General features: G+C 36.9%; 6 protein-coding genes across 10 annotated transcripts; 2 read left to right on the top strand and 4 right to left on the bottom strand.

Moving 5' to 3' along the window:
* The first annotated feature begins 1276 nt into the window (after positions 1-1276).
* On the top strand, positions 1277-5125 carry ctbs (chitobiase, di-N-acetyl-). Of its 2 annotated transcripts, none has more exons than XM_067512054.1 (7): positions 1277-1485; positions 1981-2119; positions 2341-2549; positions 2648-2819; positions 2924-3021; positions 3818-3976; positions 4596-5125. In XM_067512054.1, exons 1-7 carry the CDS (start codon positions 1372-1374, stop codon positions 4782-4784), a joined length of 1080 nt encoding a protein of 359 aa, XP_067368155.1. In that variant the 5' UTR covers positions 1277-1371; the 3' UTR covers positions 4785-5125. The 2 variants fall into 2 exon arrangements, with proteins under 2 accessions (XP_067368155.1, XP_067368153.1); XM_067512052.1 differs by having other exon boundaries at positions 2924-3020; positions 3814-3976.
* A 103-nt stretch (positions 5126-5228) lies between these two features.
* On the bottom strand, positions 5229-9969 carry spata1 (spermatogenesis associated 1). The gene is made up of 12 exons (XM_067512048.1): positions 9422-9969; positions 9161-9267; positions 8407-8524; positions 8177-8230; positions 7523-7877; positions 6939-7101; positions 6786-6843; positions 6512-6629; positions 6307-6432; positions 5962-6137; positions 5704-5802; positions 5229-5580 (listed from the first exon to the last, which is right to left on the bottom strand). Exons 1-12 carry the CDS (start codon positions 9479-9481, stop codon positions 5464-5466), a joined length of 1551 nt encoding a protein of 516 aa, XP_067368149.1. The 5' UTR covers positions 9482-9969; the 3' UTR covers positions 5229-5463.
* A 158-nt stretch (positions 9970-10127) lies between these two features.
* Positions 10128-11607, top strand: LOC137131175 (guanine nucleotide-binding protein G(I)/G(S)/G(O) subunit gamma-5). 2 transcript variants are annotated; one of them, XR_010914961.1, is made up of 3 exons: positions 10128-10343; positions 10552-10742; positions 11295-11607. XR_010914961.1 is itself a non-coding variant. In XM_067512063.1 (3 exons), exons 1-2 carry the CDS (start codon positions 10269-10271, stop codon positions 10675-10677), a joined length of 201 nt encoding a protein of 66 aa, XP_067368164.1. In that variant the 5' UTR covers positions 10128-10268; the 3' UTR covers positions 10678-10697; positions 11295-11607. The 2 variants fall into 2 exon arrangements, 1 of the variants encoding a protein (XP_067368164.1); XM_067512063.1 differs by having other exon boundaries at positions 10552-10697.
* Positions 11190-16030, bottom strand: rpf1 (ribosome production factor 1 homolog). Its single transcript, XM_067512058.1, has 9 exons — positions 15689-16030; positions 14622-14678; positions 14451-14531; positions 14278-14373; positions 13870-14023; positions 13488-13570; positions 12861-13042; positions 12651-12777; positions 11190-12171 (listed from the first exon to the last, which is right to left on the bottom strand). The coding sequence occupies exons 1-9, from the start codon at positions 15941-15943 to the stop codon at positions 12130-12132; spliced, it is 1077 nt and encodes a 358-aa protein (XP_067368159.1). The 5' UTR covers positions 15944-16030; the 3' UTR covers positions 11190-12129.
* Positions 16031-16548: 518 nt separating this feature from the next.
* On the bottom strand, positions 16549-19729 carry LOC137131169 (deoxyribonuclease-2-alpha-like). 3 transcript variants are annotated; one of them, XM_067512056.1, is made up of 7 exons: positions 19628-19727; positions 18698-18816; positions 18451-18613; positions 18285-18366; positions 18020-18178; positions 17738-17929; positions 16549-17181 (listed from the first exon to the last, which is right to left on the bottom strand). In XM_067512056.1, the coding sequence occupies exons 2-7, from the start codon at positions 18802-18804 to the stop codon at positions 16811-16813; spliced, it is 1074 nt and encodes a 357-aa protein (XP_067368157.1). In that variant the 5' UTR covers positions 18805-18816; positions 19628-19727; the 3' UTR covers positions 16549-16810. The 3 variants fall into 3 exon arrangements, with proteins under 3 accessions (XP_067368157.1, XP_067368156.1, XP_067368158.1); XM_067512055.1 differs by having other exon boundaries at positions 18698-18795; positions 19628-19724; XM_067512057.1 differs by lacking the exon at positions 18698-18816 and having other exon boundaries at positions 19628-19729.
* Positions 19730-20637: 908 nt separating this feature from the next.
* On the bottom strand, positions 20638-25765 carry LOC137131171 (deoxyribonuclease-2-beta-like). The gene is made up of 6 exons (XM_067512059.1): positions 25560-25765; positions 25155-25329; positions 24215-24293; positions 23241-23402; positions 22091-22288; positions 20638-21352 (listed from the first exon to the last, which is right to left on the bottom strand). Exons 1-6 carry the CDS (start codon positions 25667-25669, stop codon positions 21018-21020), a joined length of 1059 nt encoding a protein of 352 aa, XP_067368160.1. The 5' UTR covers positions 25670-25765; the 3' UTR covers positions 20638-21017.
* Between the last annotated feature and the right edge of the window lie 528 nt (positions 25766-26293).

The following is a 26293-nucleotide window of genomic DNA, read 5'->3' on the forward strand; positions in this document are numbered from 1 at the left end:
GCCAAAGACTGATCACAGTCAAGTGCTCCACAGAACAGCACAGGAGATCCTTTCTCCCAGAGCCCATTAAACTGTTCAATGAAATAGGAGGGGAACTAAATGGTCAAAATGGACAAATAGTATTGTTTTTATTTCATTTATATTTACTAGCTGGGTTTTTTCTTACTTATTGATCAGTAGTTTGTACTCGTACTTGTTTATTATCTTGGATACGTTTTTTCCTTTCTTTTCTACTTTTCACAAGGCAAAGGAAACTTTAGGCCTTCATCATTCAGCAGCTCTACAGGGAAAATATTCAGGTCTTTGTAGTTAAGAAAGAGGTTTTTGTCGGGCTCCTGTTTGACAATGAAAATAGTCTAATGGAGTCCAGTTTCCATTTCTTATGCAATCTTCTCCTCAATGGTGGAGGAGATTTGGTGATGTCTTTTTCATCTATGGTATTATTGTTGCCTATAAGAAACATAGATGAATAGAAGTCCTATAAAATTGCAATTTCTATTTAATATTTGTAATGCAGTAATATGCTGTCATTCAAAGGAAATATAGTCTTACTAAGCAGGTTTTGGCAATTCCACAATATATAAGTATCATTATATCTATAAGTAATTGCTTTTAGTTGCTTTCTGCAATGCAGCTTCACAGACAACATATGCTATAGGAGGCAATGACTGCATTAGAAACAGTCTATACATCCAAAATGACTTGCAAAATGTGAAAATACATCAATCAACTGCCATAGCAGCAGTAGATTTAAAAAAATAATATATAATTTTGAATCTAAAGACTATGAGACATATTAATGTCATTGTCAGAGTGGGAGTGACTTCCTATAGCTTCAAATAATGAACTGTTTTCAACATATTTATCTATTAAGATGTTAAAATTAGTTCTGATTATGACATTTAACAACTGTTACATGATATTTTAAATCATCTGAACTACAATGCAGCAAATAAGCGTTAACCGTAAGCTAGTTAGTATTTTTTTTTACAGCCAGAAAAATGCTTTTGCCATAACACGTTTGAAAAATGAAATATTTAAACCAACCACAGATTCAAAGTTATAGAGCAAACAGCATATTTACCTTAGTTTAGAATTTAGTACTACTAATGTTTAGAATGGAAATGAAACAATAAATCAATTAGTGATTTGTTGCTAAATCCTGTTTTTGTCAGCAAAACAGTGGACCTGATTCACCCTACTGGAACTATTTGAGGCTACACAAATTATGTGACCTGCTTTATTAGCGCAAGAAAAAGCGATCGGCACGGTATTAAATTTGTCCTATTTCACGCGCCGTACGTAAGTGGGGCTTGTTGACAACTGGTAAAGCTGGTTCCAATTTATTCAGGTTTAAACCTTCTTCCCGAAATGTTCCGGTTTCTTGTGTTTTTGTTGTCGATAGTCGCCTTCTGTGGAGCCGGGTCGTGCCCGTGCCAGCGTCCGGAGCTCTGTCGACCGATCCGCAGTGAGAGAGACTTTGAGGTAACTTGAGGTCACATTAACTTAGTGATTCTCCAGCATTAGCACAATGCATTGTAATCATGTGACTGAGTCATTAGGTGTTAAAGTGGCACATTCACCTTCTGATAAATCAGGAATGTGAACATCTTTAGTAATTTTGCAGTAAATAAAACTTCTTTGTGCATTCCCTGCCAAAGCTAGTGGATAAAAAGGGACAAACGATCCTGCAGTTTTTGTCTACTGTACTGTGTCTACTGTAGTTATTATCTTCAGCTTGATGTTGTCCTTCCTCTTTTTGCAGTGTGACATTTAGGAGTGTTCCCTTTTTGAGCACATTTGGTCCTTGTTAAATTTCTTGTATTACTAGAAAACTCACATCGATGTGAAATTTACATGGGCTCTGACGAGTTAATGACGAAATGATTATTAAAAATAGTCCCACTATTTGGTGGGTACACAAATGTAGTAATAATAGAAACATTTACAGTTATGATTATGTGTGACCTGTGTTTTTAGGTGTTTGTGTTTGATGTGGGTGGAAAGACATGGAAGTCTTACAACTGGAGTATGGTGACCACCGTGGCGACATTTGGAAAATATGATCCAGAACTCATGTGTTATGCTCACTCCAAAGGAGCCAGAGTAGTACTCAAAGGTAGATCATTCTCTTTTCATGGCATATGAAGTAATGTGCCTGTGTGAAATGTTTAGTTTTACAAAACCCATGAATGAATATTTTTCTTACAGCTTTAAAATATAAAAAAAAATTAACATTTACTGCAATAAATCCACCAACATATTAATACTTTATTGAGTGTTGATGGTTCAGTTCAAATTATTACTGTCTTCCATCTCTTCTCTTGTTGATGTGAAAAGGTGACGTTCCCCTCTCTTACATTGTGGATCAAAACAACAGGACAGCATGGATAACCGAGAAAGTCAAGTTGGCCAAGAGTCAGTTTATGGATGGGATCAACATTGACATTGAACAAGCTGTGGAAGAGGGATCACCCGAGTACAATGCTTTGACACACCTGGTCAAAGAGGCCACTGAGGCTTTCCACAGGGAGATCCCAGGCTCTCAGGTGAAGGAACATACCTATAACAGCTTCAGCTGCTAACCTGCCTGATCCAGTTGGTACATTTTGTATTCTGTGTGTATTTACATTATTCTGATCTTTAGGTCTCATTCGATGTTGCCTGGTCACCAAAATGCATTGACAAACGCTGTTATGACTACGTTGCCATCGCTGAATCCTGCGACCTGCTGTTTGTCATGTCCTACGACGAGCAGAGCCAGATAATGGGGGACTGTATCGCAATGGCAAATGCCCCACTCTCTCAAACACTGAACGGTTTGTTGCCCAGTTATGTAATAATGAAAGAGAATGCGGCTGCTTATTAACAGAAAATTACATGTCAACACCATTATAAAATGTTTTGTTACTTTTCCCGTAAGCTTATGAGGAGTACTTAACTCTGAAGATTGATTCAAAGAAGCTAGTGATGGGAGTTCCATGGTATGGCTATGACTACCCATGCCTCAATCTTTCCCAGGTAAGATATTTTTTATTTAAATTACATGCGATGGTTTTTGAATCTCTTTAAACTATAAGGGTTAAAACCCTCACATCTGTTTGATAACATGGAACACTGTACACACATTTAGAATCCCCAGAATATTGATTCTGATTACCTACTATTTTCCTGTGTATGGGAAATGGGAAACATTTTTGCAGGTGTATTGCCAATAAATGTAGTACATGCTTTCATTTTTTTCCTTATTTCTTATTTGTCTGTATCATATACAGTAATTTTGCTATTGTGCAAAATATAAACACCCTTGGAAAGGGTGGCATATTTTTTAAATCTATATAAACATGATTACATTTTTGTCACACTATACACACACACTACTGCTGCTGTAACCACTAAATACATCTTAGTCCATTGCTCTAAATATCCCTTAATAAAAGTGTTACTGTTTAACCAACCATACCTAGTTAATTCTTTAATTAAGGGAGAGACACACCAATGCATTGTGTCAGCACATTTGTTTTTCCTCTTCATTAAGAAAAGATTTTTAATAATATTTATTGTTTAATGCATTGTGTAAAGCACTTTAAATTGTATTTGTATTACAGTGTGATACAAAAATTTCTTTCCCTGCCTCAATTATCAGATTTCTTACTATAAATTTGTGAGCGTTAAACTCTTTTAGCCTTTTTCCAGTGGTTGGTGATCTTATAACACTTTTTAAATAAATATAACCAAGTGTTGTTAAAAGTAGAACATCTTGAAAGTATTATTTCTTTATACTGTATCCCTTAATGTCTTTTCCCTGTTACTGGAGGAAATTTGTTCTATAGCCAAAGTTCCTTTCCGTGGAGCCCCCTGCAGTGATGCAGCTGGAAAACAGAAAACATACAAGTGGATCATGAAGCAGGTCAACAACTCATTGTCTGGCAGGCTGTGGGATAGCAAGCAGCAGGCCCCCTACTTCAATTACAAGGTGCATAATCTTCACATTATATATCAAGTCTCACAATATTAGTCTGCAAATGTGTTCAGTTCCAAATTTTGACAGAAAAGGGTTTTTAAAAGGTAGGGTATGATTTAAACAAACAATCAATGCATTTTTAATGCATTTTAAGAATTGTAGGATGCAATGTTTTTGGAAGTCGACACTAGAAGGTCTAAAAGTCAAAAGGTCATGGCGTGTTGCTGCTGCAATTGATTCTTTTGATGGAACCAGTCTACTACTTCTATTACTCCTAAAACCTGTATATCTTGAGTCCCCCATTTTATGGTAGTGTAATAGTAATTTGCTTGAGTACTTAATGATATACAATTGTGTTTGGATTAAATGTTTCATTATAGCCCAACGAGGTTCCCATTTCAAGTATTATCTGTCTTTCTTCAAGCCTCACCAACTTAACTTCTCCTTAGTTCAGATAAATTACTACTCAACAAATCAGACAGGCATTTAAGCCAAGGACTATGCTGGCGGCCACCCCAGCTACCACAGTGTCACTTCCTAGACAAAATAAATCTCCTATTGAGGCAGCAATAAAACATTGCCCGTGAATATCTTCATGTTGCATCTAAAACACGTTTTCTTTTTTCCACAGGACGAGAAAGGACAAATTCATCAGGTTTGGTATGATGACCCGCAAAGTATTTGTCCAAAAGCAGACTTTGTGAAATCTAAGGGGTTAAGGGGTATTGGCATGTGGAATGGTAACATCTTGGATTACAGCGATGATCCGGTTGCCCAGCAGCAGACCACCATGATGTGGAATGCCCTGTTAGGATGCTAGCTGGGATACATGTAACAATGCTGCAGAAATTTACAACACCCCTACAACACTTTGTTGCTAAGTCAAGAAATCTCTTTGAAGCAGTGACAGGGTGGGACTTGAGTTCAGGGATGTAAACTTGCACTTCAGAATTGATTGATGCTTTTATTGCTGTTGTTTTTGAATGTAGGTGCATCTGACATTCCTCTGTGCTAACTGAAATTACTGTGAATCTCAGAAAAAACACATCCAATCTTTTTAATGTTATGTACACTCACTTGTACTTTTGATTGACCATTTGAGCTTGTTGCGATTTGTGCACTTTCAAAATGTTCATAAATAAAAGATTTTCTTATAAACATGTTAGTTGTCACAGTTGCATAACCATTTAAATATTCTAGGTTTAGCTTTCATCCTTTAGCAGCAAGCTTACAGCATCTGGGAAAACTGTGAGATAAATCAACAATACTGTCATTTCAAACACATCAGACCTCAACAATTGGGGAAAAGATATAAAATGTGAGATATAAAAGATATATTAAAAAAATCAACAGAATAGAAAATAAAACTCAGGCATGTAAAATCTTTTTATAAAATTTAATCATTTTCTATTCGTCTCCTGGGACATGCGACATAAAGAAATCAACAGTCTTATGTACATACTGAATTAGATGGAACTATTTGGAACTTGCTGGATGTCTCATTTGGTTTTCCCCAAGCCCAGATAGGCTGTTGGCCCCACATGGGATGGCTGGCTCTTCTTCTGGGCCAGCTCAACTTTCAGGGCCCTCAGCTCTGTAGCAGCCTGTTTCCTCAGCTACACAGCCATTCAGGTAAATATACAGATTTTGTGAATGTAGTGTACATAAAGTGAGGACTGCTGTGTTTTTATCAGTTACTTCAAGGTTATAATCACGTTTTGATACACAGAATCAGTTACCTTTATCTCTGTTACCAGCTTCATCTTGGCATCCTCTACCTTCCTCTTCAGGTCGTCAATCTCATGGCTCTCTGTCATGATCTGAATGATGAGCTCATTCTGAAATAAATTATTATTCATTCAGGTATTTGTATGAATTCTGCCATTTAGTGACATACGTTTGGAGCTAAAGTATAATGGAATATGGTATTAGTACTCCCTCTTGCTGTCAGGCAAAGCAGACAAACTAATACATAAAAATCTAGATAAAATGTTTACCTTAATGGAAGGTCTCCCTTGGGGTCTTGGCTTCCCTCTGTTATCTCTGGCCTGAAGCTGGTGCAAGAGTCTGTTGTAAAATGTCTCCAACTCTTGTCGTAAGTTTCTCAAGTTGTCCTCCAGTGGTGCTCTGGCTCTCTTGGTCTCAAAATATTTCTTCTTCCAACTGTCACGTGCTTTAAATTGAGAGGAAGGAAAGAGCAGCAGTATAAATTAAAAATACTAAATACTTTAGTTTTTAAAAAGAGAAATATAAGATTCAAAATGTTGAAACTTTTTGATATTAAGGAGACTTGGCTACAGTCCATTACCAATTATTAGGGATATATTTGGTAGTAAAGTAACCTTGATTCCTGCGGTGTCTGTTTAGGGCCAGCAGATCTTTTCCCTTTCTCAGCAGCTCTTGTCTTGTGAGCTCCAGCTGCTTTCTTTCATCCCTCACCAGCTTGATTTCCTCGATAAGGTCCTCTCCTAACGGAAACGAACAATTTTTTAAGGAAATTTTAACATGATCATTAAACATTGTTATTTGGCCAAAGTGACCGCTTACTGGTTGTGTGATTGCTCAGTGAAGCAGAAGTTTTCTGGGTTTCTGAGGCCAAGTCTAGCCCTGGTGGTGGAGAGGTGCACCGAACAGGTCGGGACAGCAGAGCTACACTTTCTGCCACCTTTTAAACGAACCGTACAGATCAATTTGAGCATTTAAGTGCTTTGTTTTCTTTGAAGACCACACTACACGCTTGACAACTTGTCTTTCTTATTTATGCTCAAGAGGAAAGGTTGAAGAAAACTCATATGAACACACATGAAATGCCAGACATTACCGCAGTTGTTGGTTTACTCCTGATGGACTTTATATGTGCATTGTTGGATTTCCTATTCCTGCAAACAGAACAAAGTTACTGCAACCAGCAACACTAGTACTTGTATACACTGCAAAGGAAATGCTTGCACTAAACATTCTAGGTGTACAGTACCTGTTTGTGAGTGAGAAACCTGAATCTCTGTCAACCAAGGACTCTGCTAGTCCTGAATCTCTGGCTGCTCTGTTTCCTCCGTGGTTTTGCTTCTTTCTGCAGGTTTCCTCCTTGTCCAAGGACTCCTTTGCTGGAGGTAAATCAACCTCTTGTTCTTGTAAAGCTGCAGATACAGACCCAATGAAGCTCTTACAGTAATTCTTTTAAGAAAACTCAATTTTGCTGAGGCTTCTACAAATCAAAATTGATAAGTTAAGCAACTCTTTTAATTGCAATGTAACATTTCAATAGTAAAGTATTGACTTTTTTAAGCCCTTCTGACCACAACAGCTACAGCGTACAACTAGTAAAATGTATATAACTTGAACAAAATCTGAAACCCTTCTTTTTCTGAAATTAGTTCTTTAGCACAAATGTGGGTATTTTGCAAAATGGAACGCAGATTAAATTGTCATTACTTTCACCCCATTTGCCGTTTCTTGTGTGTTGTTAGTGAGATGTGGTTGGAGGCCTGGAAAAAAAATTATTAGCGGCAAAAATGGAAGAGCTTTAGTGACAGAATCTGTACCAAAACATGGTTTTACCTTTATTCAATATAACAGGCTTATTGGAAGAGAGACCCTCCTCTTCATTGTCTCCTTCTGCCTCTGAGCAACTGTAGCTCTGCTCCTCATCTACTCTCCTTTCTTCATTCTCATCCTCCCTTTCTTCCTCCTCTTCATCCAGGCTTGGGGTGGGAGGTGGCTGATTGGAACACTGGGAGATAGGGGGGAATTTAACAGCCTCTTTTGTCCCTGTTGGCAGGCTGCACGTCTTGGAAAGATGGTAATAAATGTGGTGGTCTGGGAAGCTGCTGTTGGTGTCTGGGGTGAAAGACTGGGAGCAAATACTGCAGTCAGTCTCCGCAGTGGGCAACAGGTAAAGCTCCGGCTGTGGTGCCTGCCACCAGAACAGGACAAGAAATGTCAAATAATGAAGTTTGTTACAGCAGTGTTACAAATCCGACATCAAACAGCACAGAAATGACAAAAAATATTTCAAAATGTTAGAAAAGCAAGTAAAAAGCATGAACATGTGTGAGCATTTATTTTTTAAATTGTAAACAAATATTTTTCATCGTACCAAAAAACTAGAAATTTCACCAAAAGATGTACAAAGAATAGTTTCTTTAGTGGTGTACGAAATGATGCCAAAGAAGAAACTATTGAAAGTAAAAAGGGAACATTGAATCTACATACATACGGTGGAGCAAATGTTTTCACTTTGAGATCTCTCTCCTGTTTGGTTTTAACCTGTAATTCAAAAGAAAAATGGCCATGGCAGTAAAACGTGTGTGCTCAGTTAAAACAAACACATTTTACACCCTTTTCAGTGTAGCAGCCTGAACAGTGCAAACTGTCTGCATTGTTACTGTCTGTCCGGTGAATCACAGGCAGCAACATAGCACTTAACGGCCAGCTGCACTCACCAGTGCCAGACTACGCCCCACACATTTCAGGAAGGAGAATTTGTCGATACTCCTCTCTGTGCCAAGAAGAGCGCACAACTCGCTCCTCAGAGTTTTCAGGGTGACATCTGGATAAACCCTAACAACATAGTGATTTAGAGATTTTACATAACTGATCTGTTACACAGCATATATGTTTCACACTGTGTCTGCACAGAAGAATCCTACATAATTAATTTATATATATATATATATATATATATATATATATATATATATATATATATATATATATGTATATGTATATATATATATATATATATATATATATATATGTATATGTGTATATATATATATATATATATATATATATATATATATATGTATATGTGTATATATATATATATATATATATATATATATATATATATATATATATATATATATATATATATATATATATATATATGTATATGTGTGTGTATATATATATATATATATATATATATATGTATATGTGTGTATATATATATATATATATATATATATATATATATATATATGTATGTATATATATATATATATATATATATATATGTGTGTGTGTGTGTGTGTGTGTGTGTGTGTATGGTGTTTCCTGATTATCATTTTACCTTGAATAAAATTCTCTCTAAATGTATTTGGCTACCCAGTGCTTATACTAATCCATATTTCCAAATTACAGTGTACTTCTTATGAGTTTTATATCCTAAATCTTATCAAACAGCAGTTTCACCTGATAAAGCCTGCAGATATGAAGTTTTCTATGGCTTCAGCAGGGAGTTTATTAAGCTTCACATTCCACTGGTCATCTGGCACACACAGCACATGGAGCTCCACAAACTGAACACATAGAACACATTTAAATGATCTGAGAATGAGCAAGAGTGTGGTGCATTGGCTTCATAAAGACTGAACATTAATTATACTACAAAACCATTCCATTTTCAAATCAAGAAAGACATTATCCCACAGAGTACATATTCCCTCAACATACCTTGCAACTAGCTGGTCTTCTGTCCTCTTGATATCGCAATGACTCACAAGACAGCTCCATTATCAGTGTAGTGCGGCATAAAGAGTCAGATAAATGCAGATATCCGTTTGGTTTTTGGAGGAATCCTTGTTTTTTGCCTGTACTGCTTAGTAAAAATCTGGTGCAGTCAAACACAGTCAGGCGTTCACTGGAGTTTTCTTTTATGAGAGTTCCACCAGTGGTTGCTCTGGTGCTGATGATGACTAACACTTATCCCATCTGTAGTGAGGACAGCTAACCCCTGTGAGAAGTAGTTTTACGAGAATTAATTCAATTTTATGTAAATGTCTAATTGGGATATAGTAATACGAAAAAACAGACAGTTTTCTTACTACAGTAACACAGGTCACATAGTTTACGAGAAGATGTTTTAATATCAAATGGTGGAGCGCTTTGATAAATTTTTACCACTGGATGCAACTAACAGGGACTGATGCTGCGTTTGCACTGTTGAAGTTTTAGTAATTAGTTTATTAAACTACACCCTCTTACTCTTACTCCGCCAAAAGGTCATCGGTGTTTTCGGCGCGAGATTTAGAGAGACAAAACACTAAAACTACGTCAACAATTGAAGAAACCTTAAAAAAACGGAAGCGCACCAGTGTTGGACACAAAGGGGAGAACACAAAATGATTGGTTTTACGAATGTCCCTTGAATGCAGCAAGGGCGAACACTCCTTTAAAGACGACCGGAAACTGTGTTGAGGAAGAGCAAGCTAGTTACCAACAACTGATTCTTTGGGCAAGAAAAAAAAAAAAGTTTTCATATTCGACGTAGTTTTTACGAACGTTTCTCAAAATCCCCACAATGTCATCTAACATCGTAGCGATGAAGAAAGTCGTCCAACAACTGCGACTTGAAGCGGGCATAAACAGAGTTAAGGTAACGGCCGGGCTTGTTTGGTTAGCTGCTAACCGCTAACTTATCTATGGGCGTGTACTGTTTGTCACTCAGTTGCTTGGTGCAGGTTTCTTGTTGTTTTAAATTCGTTGCTCTCACTCAGCGGGTCTGGTGGTCTTTCGTTAAGTCACACAGATTTTAGTGACACAGCGGCGGACTAACTGTTTGGGACTTCGTTGTTTACCCACAGGTGTCTCAGGCCGCAGCGGACTTGCAGCAGTTCTGCCTCCAGAACGCCCAACACGACCCTCTGCTCACCGGCATGTCGTCTAACAATAACCCGTTCAGACCTCAGAAAGTCTGCTCCTTCCTATAGCACCTACTGCCGAGCCCTCTGTGAGTTCAGCAGCTCATAACCTGCTCTACATTATGTTTACAGTGGTGGGTTTATTTTATGGAACATAACATGGCTATTTAACATTATTTTAGTTCGACTCCCATTGGAATAACTGCATCACATTTTTGCTAGCACAGCCCTTCCATATGCAAAACGAAACCGTCACCGTTGTTTGCTTTTTTGTCCAGTCAATATTCCAAACCTCAAAATTCTTAAATCTAAATCCACATTTAGTCTGCGAAACAAGTCACATAAAATGTGTAGAATTTTTGCATTACAAATGTTTAATTTATTCCCAGGTGCTTCTCAGTTGATGTTCACTAATTGTTTCAGCTCATTCGATAACTAGCGGGGGAAGAGGCACAACCTCTTCTTCAAATTGTAGTGGAGTATCTGAAAAAATACTTGTACTTGGTTACATTCCAGTAAATTTGAAAAACTGAATTTTTTTTTTGCCTTGGTTTAAACAAATAGTCATCAGTTGTTGCCAATTTCCTGTAAATTTTCGGTGTTGCAGCTCTCAGAAAAGAACTCCTTTTATATTACATACATTACTTTCTTTCCCCTCATCACTAATACTAGTTGCATTTCTCCAGGTTTTGGGCATTGTGGTGCCTTGCAGAAGTTGTCTGCAGGATCCTGCATTATGGACTGGAATCCTCGTCTCAGGAGTGTTGGGGAAAAATAGAGACAACTAACTTAAGTTTTTTTTTGTGTTTTTCTTTTAGTTTTGTGTGTGTTTTTTCTTTCTACTTTTGCCTTTGTAAAATTTTAATACAGAATTTTCCCAGGTGCTTACATGGAGCATTGTCTTAACCTACTTGCTTTGAAGTAAATAATCCACGACAGCACGTGCCTTTTGAATTGTACATTTTTTCATGCCCACTGAGACTTTTTTTTTTTTTTTTTCCACATTTTGAAGTTTTATTAAAATGAGTATACACATTTAGAAAGCTGTGTGTTGTTATTGTGTAAATTATATACAAAAGCAGCTGCACTAAAGACACAATGTGAACTCTTTACCCATTTCTAGACCACTGCTCCTCAAGTCCTTTTCACCAACTAGGATCTAGTAGGTTTAAAACTGAGCAACTGCATTTCTTCCAGTATAGCTTTGACATGCACGTAGGTCTGGTGGGATTCATGTGGCATGTCTCCTCTTTGGAGTCTCCCTGCTAACAGGCAATGTTAAAGTCCTTGTTGTCAACTACATACTCCTGTCACACACTTGGGCCTCCAGAAAGCATTACAGCTGAAGGTTTATAATTAGGCTTTTTAAGGGAGAATCTGATTCTACAGCAATGTGAAGCAATCTCCTACAACTGCTGTGTATTTGTAACTGTTGTCACTGGTCATTTACAAAGTATCTGGGACATCCACAATAACCAGGATGAAGGCATCCTGGTCTGACAACAAAAGGAGGTTATGTTCTCAAAGCTGGAATTTCCGTCTGCAGGCATCCATCTCATGGCGCTGAAAACAGAATATATAATTATAGGTATTTAAGCTTGTGGCACATAAGTACTTTTAACATGTTAAAGCTGGGCTTATCAATACAGGTCCTCAGGGACCCCTGTTCTACTTGTTTTTAAACCTGCACTACCCACTGCTGATAGCCTAAATCAGGTGTGTTCAGTCAATCAGAAGCTGAAACATAAGCGATTTACTCTCTCTCACAAAGCCCACCCTTATCCAAGATGGTAAATTCCAACTTCCTATTGATTGAACACATTGACTGAACATTGACTTAGTCCACCTTATCCAAGTAATCAGCAGTGGGTAGTGCAGGTTCAAAAACAAGCAGAGCAAGGGTCCTTAAGGACTTCAAAACAAATTACTGATAAACAGCTAAGTTAAACCCAGCTGCAAAAAGCTCAGCATATATGACTATTTTAGGTCTATTAAAACTCTTGAAACAACTCAAAGAAATGTTGAAGTGGAGAGGAAATCACCTTCAGGACCCACTCATACTCTCCAAACTTTGAGTCAAAGGTGCCTTTTTGTAGAGAGCGGAGTTTTAGGGTGAAGCGGGGTCCTAGCTCCTGAATACCTACCTTCTTCTCATTCTTGAAGATGTACCTTTAGAGATTAAAAGAATCAAGATACATTTGTTTAAAAAAAGTCCCCAAAGTTTTATAAGAAGAGCTCAAGTCAGAAATTACCTGTGGAATCTGAAAAAGATGAAGTCTCTCTGATTGTGGAAGGTTGCGACCTGTCGACCTACAAATTGGGGATCTTGTGGAAAGAGAGCAGCAAACAACCGGCCAATGCTGTGTCCCAAACGAGTGGTGAAGTTATTGAGGATCACCTCAGGGTGATGCTCAGTCGGATCCTTGCCTCGCCTCTGCAAACAGAAAATTATGGCAGTGTCTCATAGGTTACCACAGGGCATCAAACCACATCAGTGATACAACTGGTCTTTCCAATGTTAGTAATAGGAACTAAGATGATAATGGTCAGTCTGTCTGTTACAATTTTAATATTGTATAATTACTGACCTAACTGCCTTAATATTCGCAGTGCATTCAGGAGACATTAATTAAATGCACATGATTAACTGCACTACGAAAATAAATGTTGGAAGACTACAATGCTTTATCCGGTGAATCCAATAAGAAACTATGAATTAAAAACAAAAAATAATGTAATCTGCAATTTTAGGTACTCAGGGCTTTTAAAATCTCCTCCCATAGGGTTTCAAACCAATTAATTTTTTCCTACTTTGACTGCCTCTATTTAAATAAAAACAAAACAAAATGGTTAAATAGAGTTCGGATTTATTTACTCACCTTTATCTCTTTACGTAGTCGAACACTGCTGACCTTGAAGTGTGCTGTTGGGCCGTCAGGTAGGTGACACAGAACCATACCATCTTAAGCTTGTGTTAAAGGAATTTGAGGTTCAGGAGAGAATCAGAAAACCCACAGCTCACCTGGTCCAACTTACAGGCCACAGAAAAAATACAGCCCTTCCATATGTACATTTATATTCATCACTCAATGGTCATCTAATCAAATTGGTCTAAGAAAACATTGTTAAAATAATTACATGGATGTTATTAAACTAAATTTCTTTTCATTATTCTAATTAAAGCAATGTAAAAAGTGCTGTGCAAAATAAAGCAGTGCGTCACACTCCTCCTTCTCCTGACATAGCAGCCTTTGAGGATACTGGGCACTTTTCGATCCTCATTGATGACCATGAGGTAGGTAAAGTTCCTGGCATTGCACTGGGGAATTACCTTTTTGAGGGCCAAACCTCTTCTGTAGTAGACATAGGCATTTGGGATGATTGTAGCCAGCTGCTCACAAAACCTCACGGTTCTCTACATGACATACAAAGAATAAAAGCCAGCACATTCAACAGGTAGTGTTTGAAAATAACAAATCAGAAACTGTTCCATAAAGCCCTGGGACACTCCATTTGATCACTTCAGGACAATGTATCCAACACCAAATTTAATAGTAGATAATCATTCGGAAATGTCCTCAGCTGCATGATTACTTTTAGTTGATATTAAGGTTCCAACATTATAAAATGCTGTAAAAAAAAAATAAAATAGATGCAGCAGCTGCTCACCCCTCTGGGTCTGTCTGATGTTGTGATAAGTACTTTTGGGTTTGTGAGCCCATTGAAATAGGCAGAAAATTCATCAGTTCCCTCATCAAATGCAACCTGCAAATAGAAGAAAAAGTCACAAACCTGGATTCCTCACAAAGACAATCTGGGATCATTTCAAAATATCTGCTTACCTCTTCATCTTCTGGGTCCACTGTTGTCTCATCATAAACCCTCTGATTTTCTATTGTCTTGGGGATCTCTTTTGGTGGTGCCTAAATAAAGAGGAGAATCCATCAAATAAGAAATCCATAATTAATATGAATGTCTTAACGTTTGAGACAAAACATAAAGAAAAAACTCACCTTGTCACCTAGAGCTTCCCTTTCTTTCTTCTTCTTTTTCTTCAGCTGCAGCTTTTGCTGAAATACAGAGATAGAAAATTATTAGGAATGTGCTTAAATTGAATGCCTAATTACAGTTTTGCAAATAATATTTTTATTTAAAATGAATGATTTGAGTTGTTAGATAAGGCAATTTTTAAAAACATTTTCAAATAGTATTAAGTCTGCATGTCACTGTTTTCATTGTTACCTTAATTTTACTTGAATCTATTTATTCTGTGTCTAATTGTCTAAAAAAAAGTTGAAATCAAATGTCTTGCCTGTTCAACCAACATTTGTAGCCATGTGCAACAGACAAAACCTAAATACAATAGTTATATTACTACATATCATATCAATACAGATACATTGGGATGAAAGCGGGAATTTATTGTAATAGCTGGTTAAGAAGAATTTAAATATTGAGAAATTTCCTTTACTATAGTAAACTACACCATCAACTATGATCAATTCTCTATGTAGGGATCATTATAATGTCTGTTTCATAATCATTTTCTGTTTTAGTTAATTTTGTGCTACACTTCATGTTGGCGGTATTTTGAATATTAATAGTTTTGTGTGTCTGATAATGAAACAGCAAAAACCAAGGTACTACAATTTAATGATTTAGTACTATGAGATCTTGAGATCTATGAAATCTTCCTTTCCTTAATAATCTACTGATTATTCCGTTTATAAAATGTTAACTTGCTGTCATCTCAATAAGATTTAGTCAAAATCCAAAGATATCAATAAAAGATAATAATAAACTGTGAGAGTTTAACTTAAGATAATTGACTGCTTTCTTTTCAGTTATCTAAAGGAGAACTGCGTTACATTGTGTCATTTAGCAGACGCTTTTTTCCAAAGCGACTTACAAGTGAGGTACAGGGCAAACAAACATCTAGGTCATGGAGAAAACATGAAAGCAAAGTCCTATCAGAGATGCAAGTCTAAGGAAGAGCAGCGAGAAGTTGATGGGCAAACTAATAAGGATATTTGTGTCCTTTCATTACGTGATAACAGCTCGTCAGCTCCTATTTCCTTACCTTTCTTTTCTCCTGCTTGAACTTCATAAACATGAGGTGTCTTCGCTGTTTATTCTTAATTTCGGACACACTGAAGGTGGGGGGGAAGGCAGTGGCTGACTCGCTCTTCTCCATTTTCTCCTCCACCTGGTTCTCCTCCACCTGGTTCTCCTCCACCCCACTCCCCTCCTGACTCACGCTCTTCTTCTTTGGCTTTTTAGTCTTCTTTTTCTTACTTTTTATATCCTGACTCACGGGAACCTCTGTGATATCCATCTTTTCTATCTTCTGTGTTTGGGAACAGTTTTTTTTTCACGTGTGCAGCAGACAGCTTTTTCTAGCGTCACGTCCGGGGACCGGAAGTATTCTCCTAATGGTCGCAAATAAAACTATGGGACACCTAGTGGCGAGGAAGAAAAACAGCAAAGATAAACAGCAGAGTTCATTTTCCAAATGTTTTACTTTGATCAAATCTAATCAAAAGAATTTCTGTTGGGCACTGTATAAAACAACTAACTAACTAACTAACTAACAAAAAATGTTTATTATTGGTGAATTGGGATGTTACTGACCCGCACTGTGTAGAGTGCAATAAACATGTCTCTTTTGTCTCATTTAAAGCATGTAACAATAACAATAAGGTATCAAATAACTGTTTGAAATGTGAAATATGAAAGGGGTCACTTATGAACTCTTTGGGCTACAACAGACAACAGACAATGGACATTTCTAACAACCACTGTAGCCAATATTATTTGGTTATTTTGTAAATGTAGCACTTTTATGGAACTGATTTTCAAGTTAATGTTACCCATGGGTCTCACAAACTGTTTATTCTGTCTGGAACAGAGTTTATAACCCATTAACACAAAACACCTGGACCATTACTCAATTTGTAGTTTAATATTGACATCATCTTTCATTATATTTATTTATTTCAATAAAAACATATAACACATAATAACATATTCTATGTTAAAAAATATAGATTACAAAATACAGGGATTAACAGGCATCAAAACATCAAGTATACATTTCTAAAAGGTCAAGCATGAAAATTGTTTTTAGTCTGGGTATGTGATGGTGTACTTAGAACTGTTATATACATTTTTGTGCCTTTGTTTTTGATATTGTGTTAAATGTTTAAAGCTCCCTATGTTTAGAATTAGAGTCGTGGTGTTCATGTTTACATGATTCATACTGTGTGATCAATGCATAGAAAGCCTTTCTAACTACAACATCATTGGTGCATATTGCTCCTCCACCTCTGCCCATCTGACTGTTTTCCCTGTTCATATCAGCGATACAGGTCCAGCCACCATCAGGTGTCACGCACCACTTGGAGTGATCTACTGTATCACTGAGGGGATTCGTGTTGGGGAGCTGTATTTGCTGTACGTTGAGCACATGATGAGGGATGCTGCAGTTAGAAGGAAGAGGCCGACGCATCTTTCCCCAGCTCTTGACAAAAAGAGGCTGTCTTACACTGTTTACAATAAGGCCAGAGTAAAGATCTACAGAGGAATGAAAAACAAAGCAGACACAACACTATAAAACCTGAAATGAAGGAGGGAAAAAATGTTAAATGTGCAACAAAAAAGAAAAAACAAACTGCAAACAAAACCAGAAGACAGTGTAATACAGGACACATCGGCTCGTGCCACTTGGAATAAACATCAAAATTACTTAAAATTGAAGGAGAAAGTAACCATGGGTAATTTTAAAGAGATTATGGATGCTAGAAAATCTATTGGGAAATGTTATTGCATTTAACTGTGTATTAGTTTTTGTTATGTATTGAAACACATTTGTCTCACTCTAAATCATTAAATTATGCAAATGTATGATTGTGTTTTGACTGTTTTGTGCCTATATTGTTGATGCTGCTGGCTTGGACAGGTCTGTCTTGAAACTGAGATTTTAAATCTCTGATTTTTTTTTTTTAACCTGGTTAAATAAAGTATCATTTAACCTGTCTTTACGATGAATACTGTAAATCTGTTTTTCTCTTAAAAACTTTAGGCTAATCATCTTTAGAACAGTATTACACCTGTATCTGCACACACTCACCATCCCCAAAACGTGTGTATTTTGCAAAGCTGTGGAAATTGTGTTTGTTCAGTGAAGTTAGCGTCACCACTTGAAACCAAGGTTCCTTCTTCGGGTAGCAGCTTCGCTGTGCAACACATTGCAGCTCATTGTGAAAGGTTTTCGGGATGTCAGAGTCATATGAATAAGCATGGATGTACTTGAGCTGCAATCCTGACAATTCAGATGCAAATGGTTTAATTTCATTGTCATAATTTCAGTCAAATAAGGAACATAAAGTCATAGGAACTGGCATAGACGTACCTATTTCTTTGAATGTATTGTAGGAAAAAGTCACACACATAAATGTTTGAGCATTAGCATTTCCACTGTCTGGCCAGAAGACTTTACTGCGATATCCTGGAAATTTAGGTGTGCTGTGTGAGAGCCAAACTCCAGTTTGTCTGTCCAACATCACAACTCCTGTAGCAGGTACAACATAGAAGAATAGAAAGGAGAAAACTGAGCTCATTTACGATTTGACCTTTTTACCTTTGAACACCATTAGATGGGACATTACTGCACCCACCTTTACTGTGGCCAAATGATTTAGGAGCAGCATATGGCTCTGGAGGTTGATCATTATACAGCATATATCCAAAGCCTTCATTCTATGACATACCAATGAACATTTTAATTAGTTTCTTTACTGATAGCTGCCATGCAGGACAAACCAACATTCTTTAATACGTCACCTTTTTTTCATAGAATGCAAGAAGAGGCCTTAGGGTGTTTGCCAGAGTGCCAGATTTACTGTTGATTGTCTCTTTACTGAGTTGCCATCCACCAGTGCTGTCATCCATGTACAGATATGATAAACCACCATTACCCAGGTTGGGCAACTTGTACAAAATATACCTTATGATACAGAGAAAGAGGAGGAGGATTTGATATGCATCCAGTTGACAATGAAAATATGTAAAAATACAAACTGCCACCAACCAGTCAACCTCATTTCCATTGTCATTCCTGCATTTAACGTCAGAATCACACACTTGAAGAAGGATCCCAACACCACTCAGGAATCTCATTATTGTTCTCTGAAACATTTACATGTAACCCTGACAGAGTCAGAAAAACACGAGGCAGCTCTGAAATACAGTGCTGTATTTACAGTCAGTGTTAAAAGCAGGTGTAGTAAAAGGAAACGCTACAGGTGTTTTTTGTCAAACATAGTCACGTTAATCAATACTAGTGAAAATCTCTCAGTTTTGTCACCAAACGTATTCCACACTTAAGCCCACATTAAGAAATAAAAACCTAATTTGGAAAACAATGGACATATTAAGGATTTCTTTTAGAATTTAGAAGAAGGAAACATCTGAAAAAAAATTTATTTGAGTATAGACCCGTGAGATGCGGCTTAAACCTACAGAAAACACTGACGAGTTGTCTTGCCAAGTTGTTGTCAACCTTTAATTTGACTTGATACCATTTTAACTATAACACGTGTTTGTGTCGAGTATGCATGTGTGTTACTGGCTAGTGAATGGTGACATCACCACCACCAGGGATGAAATAACCAAGTCAAGGCTCCTCTAAGAAATTCATAAAATTTGATAAGAACTGTTGGTGCAAAGAGAAGATTGCAAGTAGTACGAGTTCTGCCTTTCTATTAAGCAACTTCCTGGACTTGTCAGAATACACCATCCATCACAACCAGATAATTTTTAAAGAATATTTCAAGCCATGACAGCATTAAACATTTAAGTAAAAAGACTCCTGCATAATTGTGAGCACTGCAGTGTAAAAAACAACTGTGTGGTTCTTGGATTATTTCTGATACATATAAAGCTCATTGTGTGACCAACAACCTTGTCAATTATTAAAGTTTTTTTTGTGTATTTAAAAAAAAACATAATTTTTACTTACATATCTAGCTAACTCCATTTCTCTTCACGGTAACGTACACATCAGCTTTGCGAACCTGCTTTCATCATATCTCGCTGTTAAATGAAACTGAAACCCAGGTCCCTCATATTTTATCTGCTTCCTTGTTCCTTGCTATAGACGAGTGTTTTGTTGCAGATAATTTATTAATTTTTTTGCCTGACAAGTATAAACTGGGAAGAATGTAAGAGTTAATCTGCCTTCTACCTTGTAAACTATAATTACAAATATGGACATAAAGTAAAATATAGCCAATAAATAAAAATACATTGGGTACTTTCGAAAGACAAAACAGTCATTACGTATATTGTGGTTTGACAGCTTGGCAAATTCTAAATTACTGCAACCATCCTTCAGTGTTAATTACTCTAAGGGCCCAGAATCTAACAACATGGAACAGGACAAACCAAAACTATATGTGCTAAAATGAAAAGTTAATTCTGTTGCAAACCAGTTTTGTCAGTCGGTGTGTTAAATAAAATGGCATCCTGGAGAACTAGACACAATAGTACACTGCATGCTGAAGATAACAACCTAGCTCATCTGGTTTCCTGGTTTTGACTACATCTTCTGAGGTATTTACATATTCATATGCCTTGGTGTGGCCTTCTGCTGACCCAAGAAGGACTCTTATATCAAGACATGCAGAATATGGCACATAATAGCATATGTCATAATCCACAGACCAGACATTAAATTATATGTCTGACCACTAGGTGATACTGTTTATCCAAATCTAATGCTTCAGTTACCAGGCTCCAAAGCATCGAGCAGACAAAGATTAGTGAGGGGTAGATCCTGAGAGAGAGTAAGGCCAGCACTCTTTCTGAATTTTTATAATTTGATAATATTCAGAAGTATTTGATATTATATTGGACATTTAGGTTTGTGTTTCCTTAAAAAAAGAGATAGCGTTATTAAACACATGAAATTATTGCGAATCAAATAAATATTTTCACATGGATGTGTCATTCATTGATGACACCGAAGTGCTTGGTATTTTGCACATTTAATAAAAAAAATGCAGTTACATCATATGGCCAAATTACTTTTGTAAATAAAAAAACACAAACACCTCTTCATTAAACATGTAGTATATAATAAAGCCAAACTTTGAGGTATCAAACATGCCAGTGAGTTGCTGTGATTCTGCCATTTACATGATGGAAAATACATGTTACAGATACAAGAATGTACCAAGCACAGATCCAATTCAAAATATACAGATGATTGAAATTTAAAGACTTTGTTTCTTAAATGGACTAATTAGACTAAATCTAACTAATCAGATAGTTGTGGTCTAAAAGGTCAGCATGAATATTTACTGTACATTCATACTGAGCATAAATTTACCACAGTCCTTCTCGGTCATTTAACAGCCAATGTACCAGTCCACCACCTGTCTGAAGGCTTTGTAAATCAAAGGGTGGAAGGAGCAAACCAGCCCTCCACCACGCCACACTTGGGCCCTCTCCCTGTTCAGATCCCCAAGGCAGGTCACCTGGTCTTCATAAGCCCGTGACACACACCACTTTGAGTGGTCATTGAGGGACTGGAAAAGCACTGATCCAGGAAGACGAATCCTTTTGATGTTCATGGTGTGTTTGGGCAGGGAGCAGTTGGAGGGCAGATCATGACCTTGTCTCTGCCAGGACTCCACCAGAAGGTCGGCGTGCAGGACCTGAGCCACCCAACCTGTGTAGATATCTGAAGGGACAACACGAAGGGGTTTGTTCAGTATTAGGATAAAAGATGACTTATAAGCATATAAATTTGTTAAAAATATACAGTAGGCAGCTGTGGTAGTTTCATAACAAATTTAACTAAAGGGGAATTTGTCGTCTTTTCAGGGGCACAGCTTTCAAACAGAAACAGAAACTTCTCTACAGTGTAAGTGAACATTTTCCAGTGAACATGAGGTTCTTAGAAGTGCGGCTATGCTGACATGAGTGTGCTGACGGACATTTTAAAAAGGTCCTGGCACATTTTAAAATACAAATGTAGAATGTTTAGCTTTTCAGGGCCTCTAAAAAAATCCCACAAATGACACAGTCTGAGAGGGAAACGTAATGCACACGGCCGAGGGAATAAGATGCATCAGTATGAGACATTCAAACCCAAAGGCGATAGGAAGGCAGCAAGTAGGAAATGATAATGTACTTCTCTGCTCTGAGATGACAGAGTGTTTCTGCATGTGATAAGGAGTAGCTGCAAAGTAAAATGTGCAAACAAACAGCCCATAGAAGCTTTTTGAAAGTTGCATAAAGTTTACAAATTCAGTTTTTTAATTTGCTGTTGCTGTTGTGTAATCCCATGTCTCCAGAAGGCATCAAAATGATTTAGTTGGATTTCATTTCCATATATTTTCAAATGGCAACAAAGGAAAAACTTGAATACTGTTCTGTAAATATCCATGACAGCAGCAGTATGTGAGGACCCCCTTACCATCCACAAAGTGTTCAGACTTGACAAAACTGACAAACTTCTCCCCTCCTATGGAGAAAAGCTCCTCCACTCTCTTATCTGCTACAAGCTGTGGTTTGGAGCCCTCACATAACTGGGCCAACTGTGGCAGGTCCCCCAAGAACGAAGCCGGCACAGAGCAGTTGTAGAAACGTGGGTAAATGTAGACCAGCTGGTTTACTGGAGAGTGAGGACAGTGTGTGACAAATAAGGGAAGAGAGAATGCGTTAGAAAAATCAAAAATGGTCCACAATAGGCTGCTTTTAATGTGGCCAGGGAAAGAAAAAACAATTCAAGATCATAAACATATATTACAACTGCACTGAACTGAAATATTGTTTTTCTGATGAAGCCTACAACATTAAACCAATATGGACTCTAATAAATAGTCCAAATATCTAGCACTCCTGTGAATGTTCCTATGTAAGAACACAGCTTTCTTTCCATATTCTAAATTCATTTATTGATTTTATTGTTTGGTCATTTTTTGTAATTGGTTTAAAGGCTTTATGTATTTTCTTTCGTATTCACTAACCAATATGATAACAAAAAACATGATAACAAAAAACAAACAAAACAAAAAAACAACAATAATTTAATCAATTTAATTAATTAACATTCAATTCAGAGGCTGTTTTTATTTCTTTCTTTATTTTTGTCTGGTTATGCGGATTTGCCCAAATGTGGAAATATTTCTTTAAATAGATACCAGATTAGTTGTTCAAATGTTTAAGTAAAAACTTTGGTATTAAAATACATGCTACCACAGTCCATCACAAAGCACTGGGCAACGTCTGTCCAAACCCAAAATTCTATCCTCAGAAACACAGGTGCAGAAACAGCATAATACAGCATATTATACTACTAACATAGCATTTTTGGTTTTATTTATACATTTTTACACATGTAAAAAAAAAACAGTAAAAACCTGTCTGGTAAATTATAGTACATATGTTATAGTATCCCACTTGTGTACATTACATACCGAATCATGACATTTGAGGCACAAACTAAAGGTACAAAGGTTAACTGTGGTTTTACATAAAGCCAGTTTACAGTGTAAATGTTAAGTCTGGGATGTGTACAGAGCTGATGTAAGTCAGGTCCTGTTGCTTCATGAGCATTCACTCACCTATATGGGAGAACTGTGCATAGTTGTAGGTCGTGCACAGAGCCGTCTGGCCATTGACTTTGCCAGAGGAGGGGTAAACGTAGCCTCTCTCGGGGAACGAAGGGAAATGGGGAATGCTGTGCGACAGCCAGAAACCTTGAGAGTGGTCAAAGAGCAGTACCCCTGCAGGATATAAAAGCATGTCACACAAGTCCTGCCAAATGCAGTGCATGCAAATCTGCACTTGGAAACAGTTCCAACTAAGTTGTTTCAGGATAATCACTAATCCAGAGTCAACAGCAGTTATCAAACATATGCTCTTTGCTCGTTTCCTCCCACTGACGCAAACACACATTGTATTGATCGGTTCAGACTTATACCAGTGAAATAACAGCATTGAATAACAGCATCTGCCATAATGACTTTTACATCATTGAGTGTCACAGGATACAAAATAACATTTAAAAGGAAAATTTTTTTAATTGTTAACTTGCTTTCTATGTTTTTAGTTTATGGTGTAAATGTACATTAATGCTTTTAAACTTCCCTGTGACGCCACAATATCAAAATTTTTCTCTGCTTCCACCTGAAAAACTCACTATATTTGAAAACTTTATAGTATAAGAAACAAGATGACATATTCTGAACCAAAGGTTCCTCCAAGTGATGTCACCTGGAGGCCTTTTTAAGATAGAAGTAGAGAAATATTTTAATGTCGGGAAGTCAGAAGAAAGTTTAATGGCATTCATTTACATGAACTACTCAAATTTGAACCAAAAGAAGCAAGTTTGATAACAGGGAAGACGTCCTTTAATAATGTATAAACACAGTTACTGTACTTATATTCTGGGGACAGAATAAAGTCGTTGATTTTTACATGCACTAACTTAAGGGATTATTTCTTGTTGTGAAGGTCATGATTCAGACTTACAGTGATTGTGACAATCTAGAGCAGATTTGTTGAACTTACTGAGAACAAAACTTACTCACAGTACCTTTAGTGTGTCCATATCCTTTGATGTAATCAAGGACAGGGGGTCCATCATTGTAGAGTGCATAGACAGAGCTGTTAGACTGAAGGACAAACACACTGTATAAATGAATATTATTATATTAATAATAAAAATTATATATATATCATTATTAATGTTATTTATGGAATTTTTCTTAACATTTCAATTTTCTTGTAAAAACATTTCTTCCTTCAACAAGCGGTTGGTAAGTTTAGCTTAGCACAAATTTACTGTATTTCCAACTCATAATTCATCAAGCATTTTCCTTTCTTTTCTTGGTTTCTCTCTTTCCCACTCATAGGCTAATCTTCAACACTGAAAAAATATTTATACTATATATTTTATTCTCTTCAATTTTATTTACATAGCGTCAATTCACCTCAGCGCTTTTTATATATTAAAGTTGAGACAATACAGATTTATAAGAAAAACCCCAAGAATCTCCGTTGAGCAGCACCTGGGCGATGGTGCAGGGGAAAAACCCTTCTAATGGAAGCCACCTCAGACAACTAAAAGCTGGAGACCCTAACTTAACAATTGGGCCAGTTTTAACTTTCAGCTATATGGGAAAAGTAAAGTTTTAAGGCTAGTTGTAAAAGTAGAGATAGTACTGTATCTGCCCGCTGTATCTGAACTGGGACCTGGTTGAGGTGGGGATCTTAACAGCTGGATAAGGGATTATTTCATATGAACAGACCTGATACATTTGACGATTCTATTTCTTTGTTCTGTTACTCTTTTGCAATTAAAGTATAAAATTATATGGCACAAGGAAGTACTTTATTTTATTTATTTGCATGCACAACTTTCAACTTGAACTCGGAACTCAGAAAAGAAGCGTCTACTTAGCAAACTGGCACCAAAGAACTCTGCTACACACAAGGGTTAGTCTGAGATACTCACTTGGAGAACATTTTCTCACCTTGTAGACCTTTCCCATGTAAAGCTGGTTCAATGTGTTTGCCATTGCTCCTTGACTGGTGTTAATCATAAATTTACTCATCTGCCAGCTCCCTACAGAGGAGTCCAGGTACATGTACTCCACCCCACTGCTGACCTCTCCAATCTTATACTTGGGCAGCTTGTAGATGATAAACCTGCAGCCGCACAAAAGAGAAATATGCTTTATTGTGACAACAATCTGGGAAAATGCAAAGCGATTTAAACCAATTTAAAATGTCATACCTCAATGTGTTAAAATGTGATACCTAAAATTTACAGCATGCCTGTTTACTTGCCAAAAGACTCAAGTCATATTAAATATTCAGTACTAACTACTGTGCCATTAATTCTTGCTATTATGTTGCATTGATTCATATCAACTCACCAATCGACAGGCTCACCAGCTTCGTTTCTACAGGAAATGTCACTATTACACACTGTGCAAAACAAAAACAGACTCATAATCTGGAGGCATAATCTGATGCACGTGGCCATTCTGTACAACTCCTGCAGCTGAAGTGAATGAATAAAAGGTAAAAATTTGTTGTCAAGTCATGTGATTTATGACTGAGTGAATACGAAACAGTTGCCTGTATATGCAAAACAGGAAGTCATGAGATGTGGTCACATGGAAGGGGAATACTGAAGGGGCTGGTAGAATATATAGAAGCTATATTAAATATGATATTTGGGTGCTGGTACGAACTGTACACGAATCTTGAGTCTATTTTACTTTTACTTATAATTCAACAGTTTTTGGGGGGCTATTCCAGCAGCAGTTCTCACATAACTATTTAGTAGTAAATACATTATAGCTTATTAAAACTAGAATAATTTTTAATAAACCGATGAGGCTGCTGATCACTGAAGTGGAAATCTTCTGGTGAAATGAAAGTCGTTCATTTAACTTTTTGTTTTCTCTTTTCATTGTCAGTGGCATTGATTAAGGTTGATTGATTCGGTGAAAGACAATGAAATACTGTAATTTAGAACTTAGTGAAAGATTAAACTTAATTACATCTAATTACATCTAATCTGATTTTCATCAGTTAAAAAACAGTAACATTAAAAGTGCCAACAGATTACAGGCATAGAGAACAAACAGAACAATAAATATCA

This window comes from Channa argus, chromosome 8 (genome assembly GCF_033026475.1).
Source record: "Channa argus isolate prfri chromosome 8, Channa argus male v1.0, whole genome shotgun sequence".
Taxonomy (NCBI): Eukaryota; Metazoa; Chordata; class Actinopteri; order Anabantiformes; family Channidae; genus Channa; species Channa argus.

Coding starts and splice junctions, on each gene's coding strand:
- ctbs (XM_067512052.1), top strand. CDS start 1,372: ATGTTCCGGTTTCTTGTGTTTTTGTTGTCGATAGTCGCCTTCTGTGGA. Junction 2,120..2,340: donor AGCCAGAGTAGTACTCAAAG/GTAGATCATTCT, acceptor TGATGTGAAAAG/GTGACGTTCCCCTCTCTTAC. Junction 2,550..2,647: donor GGGAGATCCCAGGCTCTCAG/GTGAAGGAACAT, acceptor TCTGATCTTTAG/GTCTCATTCGATGTTGCCTG.
- spata1 (XM_067512048.1), bottom strand. CDS start 9,481: ATGGAGCTGTCTTGTGAGTCATTGCGATATCAAGAGGACAGAAGACCA. Junction 8,525..9,160: donor ATATCTGCAGGCTTTATCAG/GTGAAACTGCTG, acceptor CTATGTTGTTAG/GGTTTATCCAGATGTCACCC. Junction 6,138..6,306: donor CAGACACCGCAGGAATCAAG/GTTACTTTACTA, acceptor CTCAATTTAAAG/CACGTGACAGTTGGAAGAAG.
- LOC137131175 (XM_067512063.1), top strand. CDS start 10,269: ATGTCATCTAACATCGTAGCGATGAAGAAAGTCGTCCAACAACTGCGA. Junction 10,344..10,551: donor CGGGCATAAACAGAGTTAAG/GTAACGGCCGGG, acceptor GTTTACCCACAG/GTGTCTCAGGCCGCAGCGGA.
- rpf1 (XM_067512058.1), bottom strand. CDS start 15,943: ATGGATATCACAGAGGTTCCCGTGAGTCAGGATATAAAAAGTAAGAAA. Junction 14,374..14,450: donor TGGACCCAGAAGATGAAGAG/GTAAGCAGATAT, acceptor TTCTATTTGCAG/GTTGCATTTGATGAGGGAAC. Junction 13,571..13,869: donor TGAGGATCGAAAAGTGCCCA/GTATCCTCAAAG, acceptor CACAAGCTTAAG/ATGGTATGGTTCTGTGTCAC.
- LOC137131169 (XM_067512055.1), bottom strand. Junction 18,367..18,450: donor TTGCATTCTATGAAAAAAAG/GTGACGTATTAA, acceptor GGTATGTCATAG/AATGAAGGCTTTGGATATAT. Junction 18,179..18,284: donor ATCATTTGGCCACAGTAAAG/GTGGGTGCAGTA, acceptor TACCTGCTACAG/GAGTTGTGATGTTGGACAGA.
- LOC137131171 (XM_067512059.1), bottom strand. CDS start 25,669: ATGGCCACGTGCATCAGATTATGCCTCCAGATTATGAGTCTGTTTTTG. Junction 25,330..25,559: donor GCTGGTGAGCCTGTCGATTG/GTGAGTTGATAT, acceptor GTGCGGCTGCAG/GTTTATCATCTACAAGCTGC. Junction 21,353..22,090: donor GTCTGAACACTTTGTGGATG/GTAAGGGGGTCC, acceptor TTGTCCCTTCAG/ATATCTACACAGGTTGGGTG.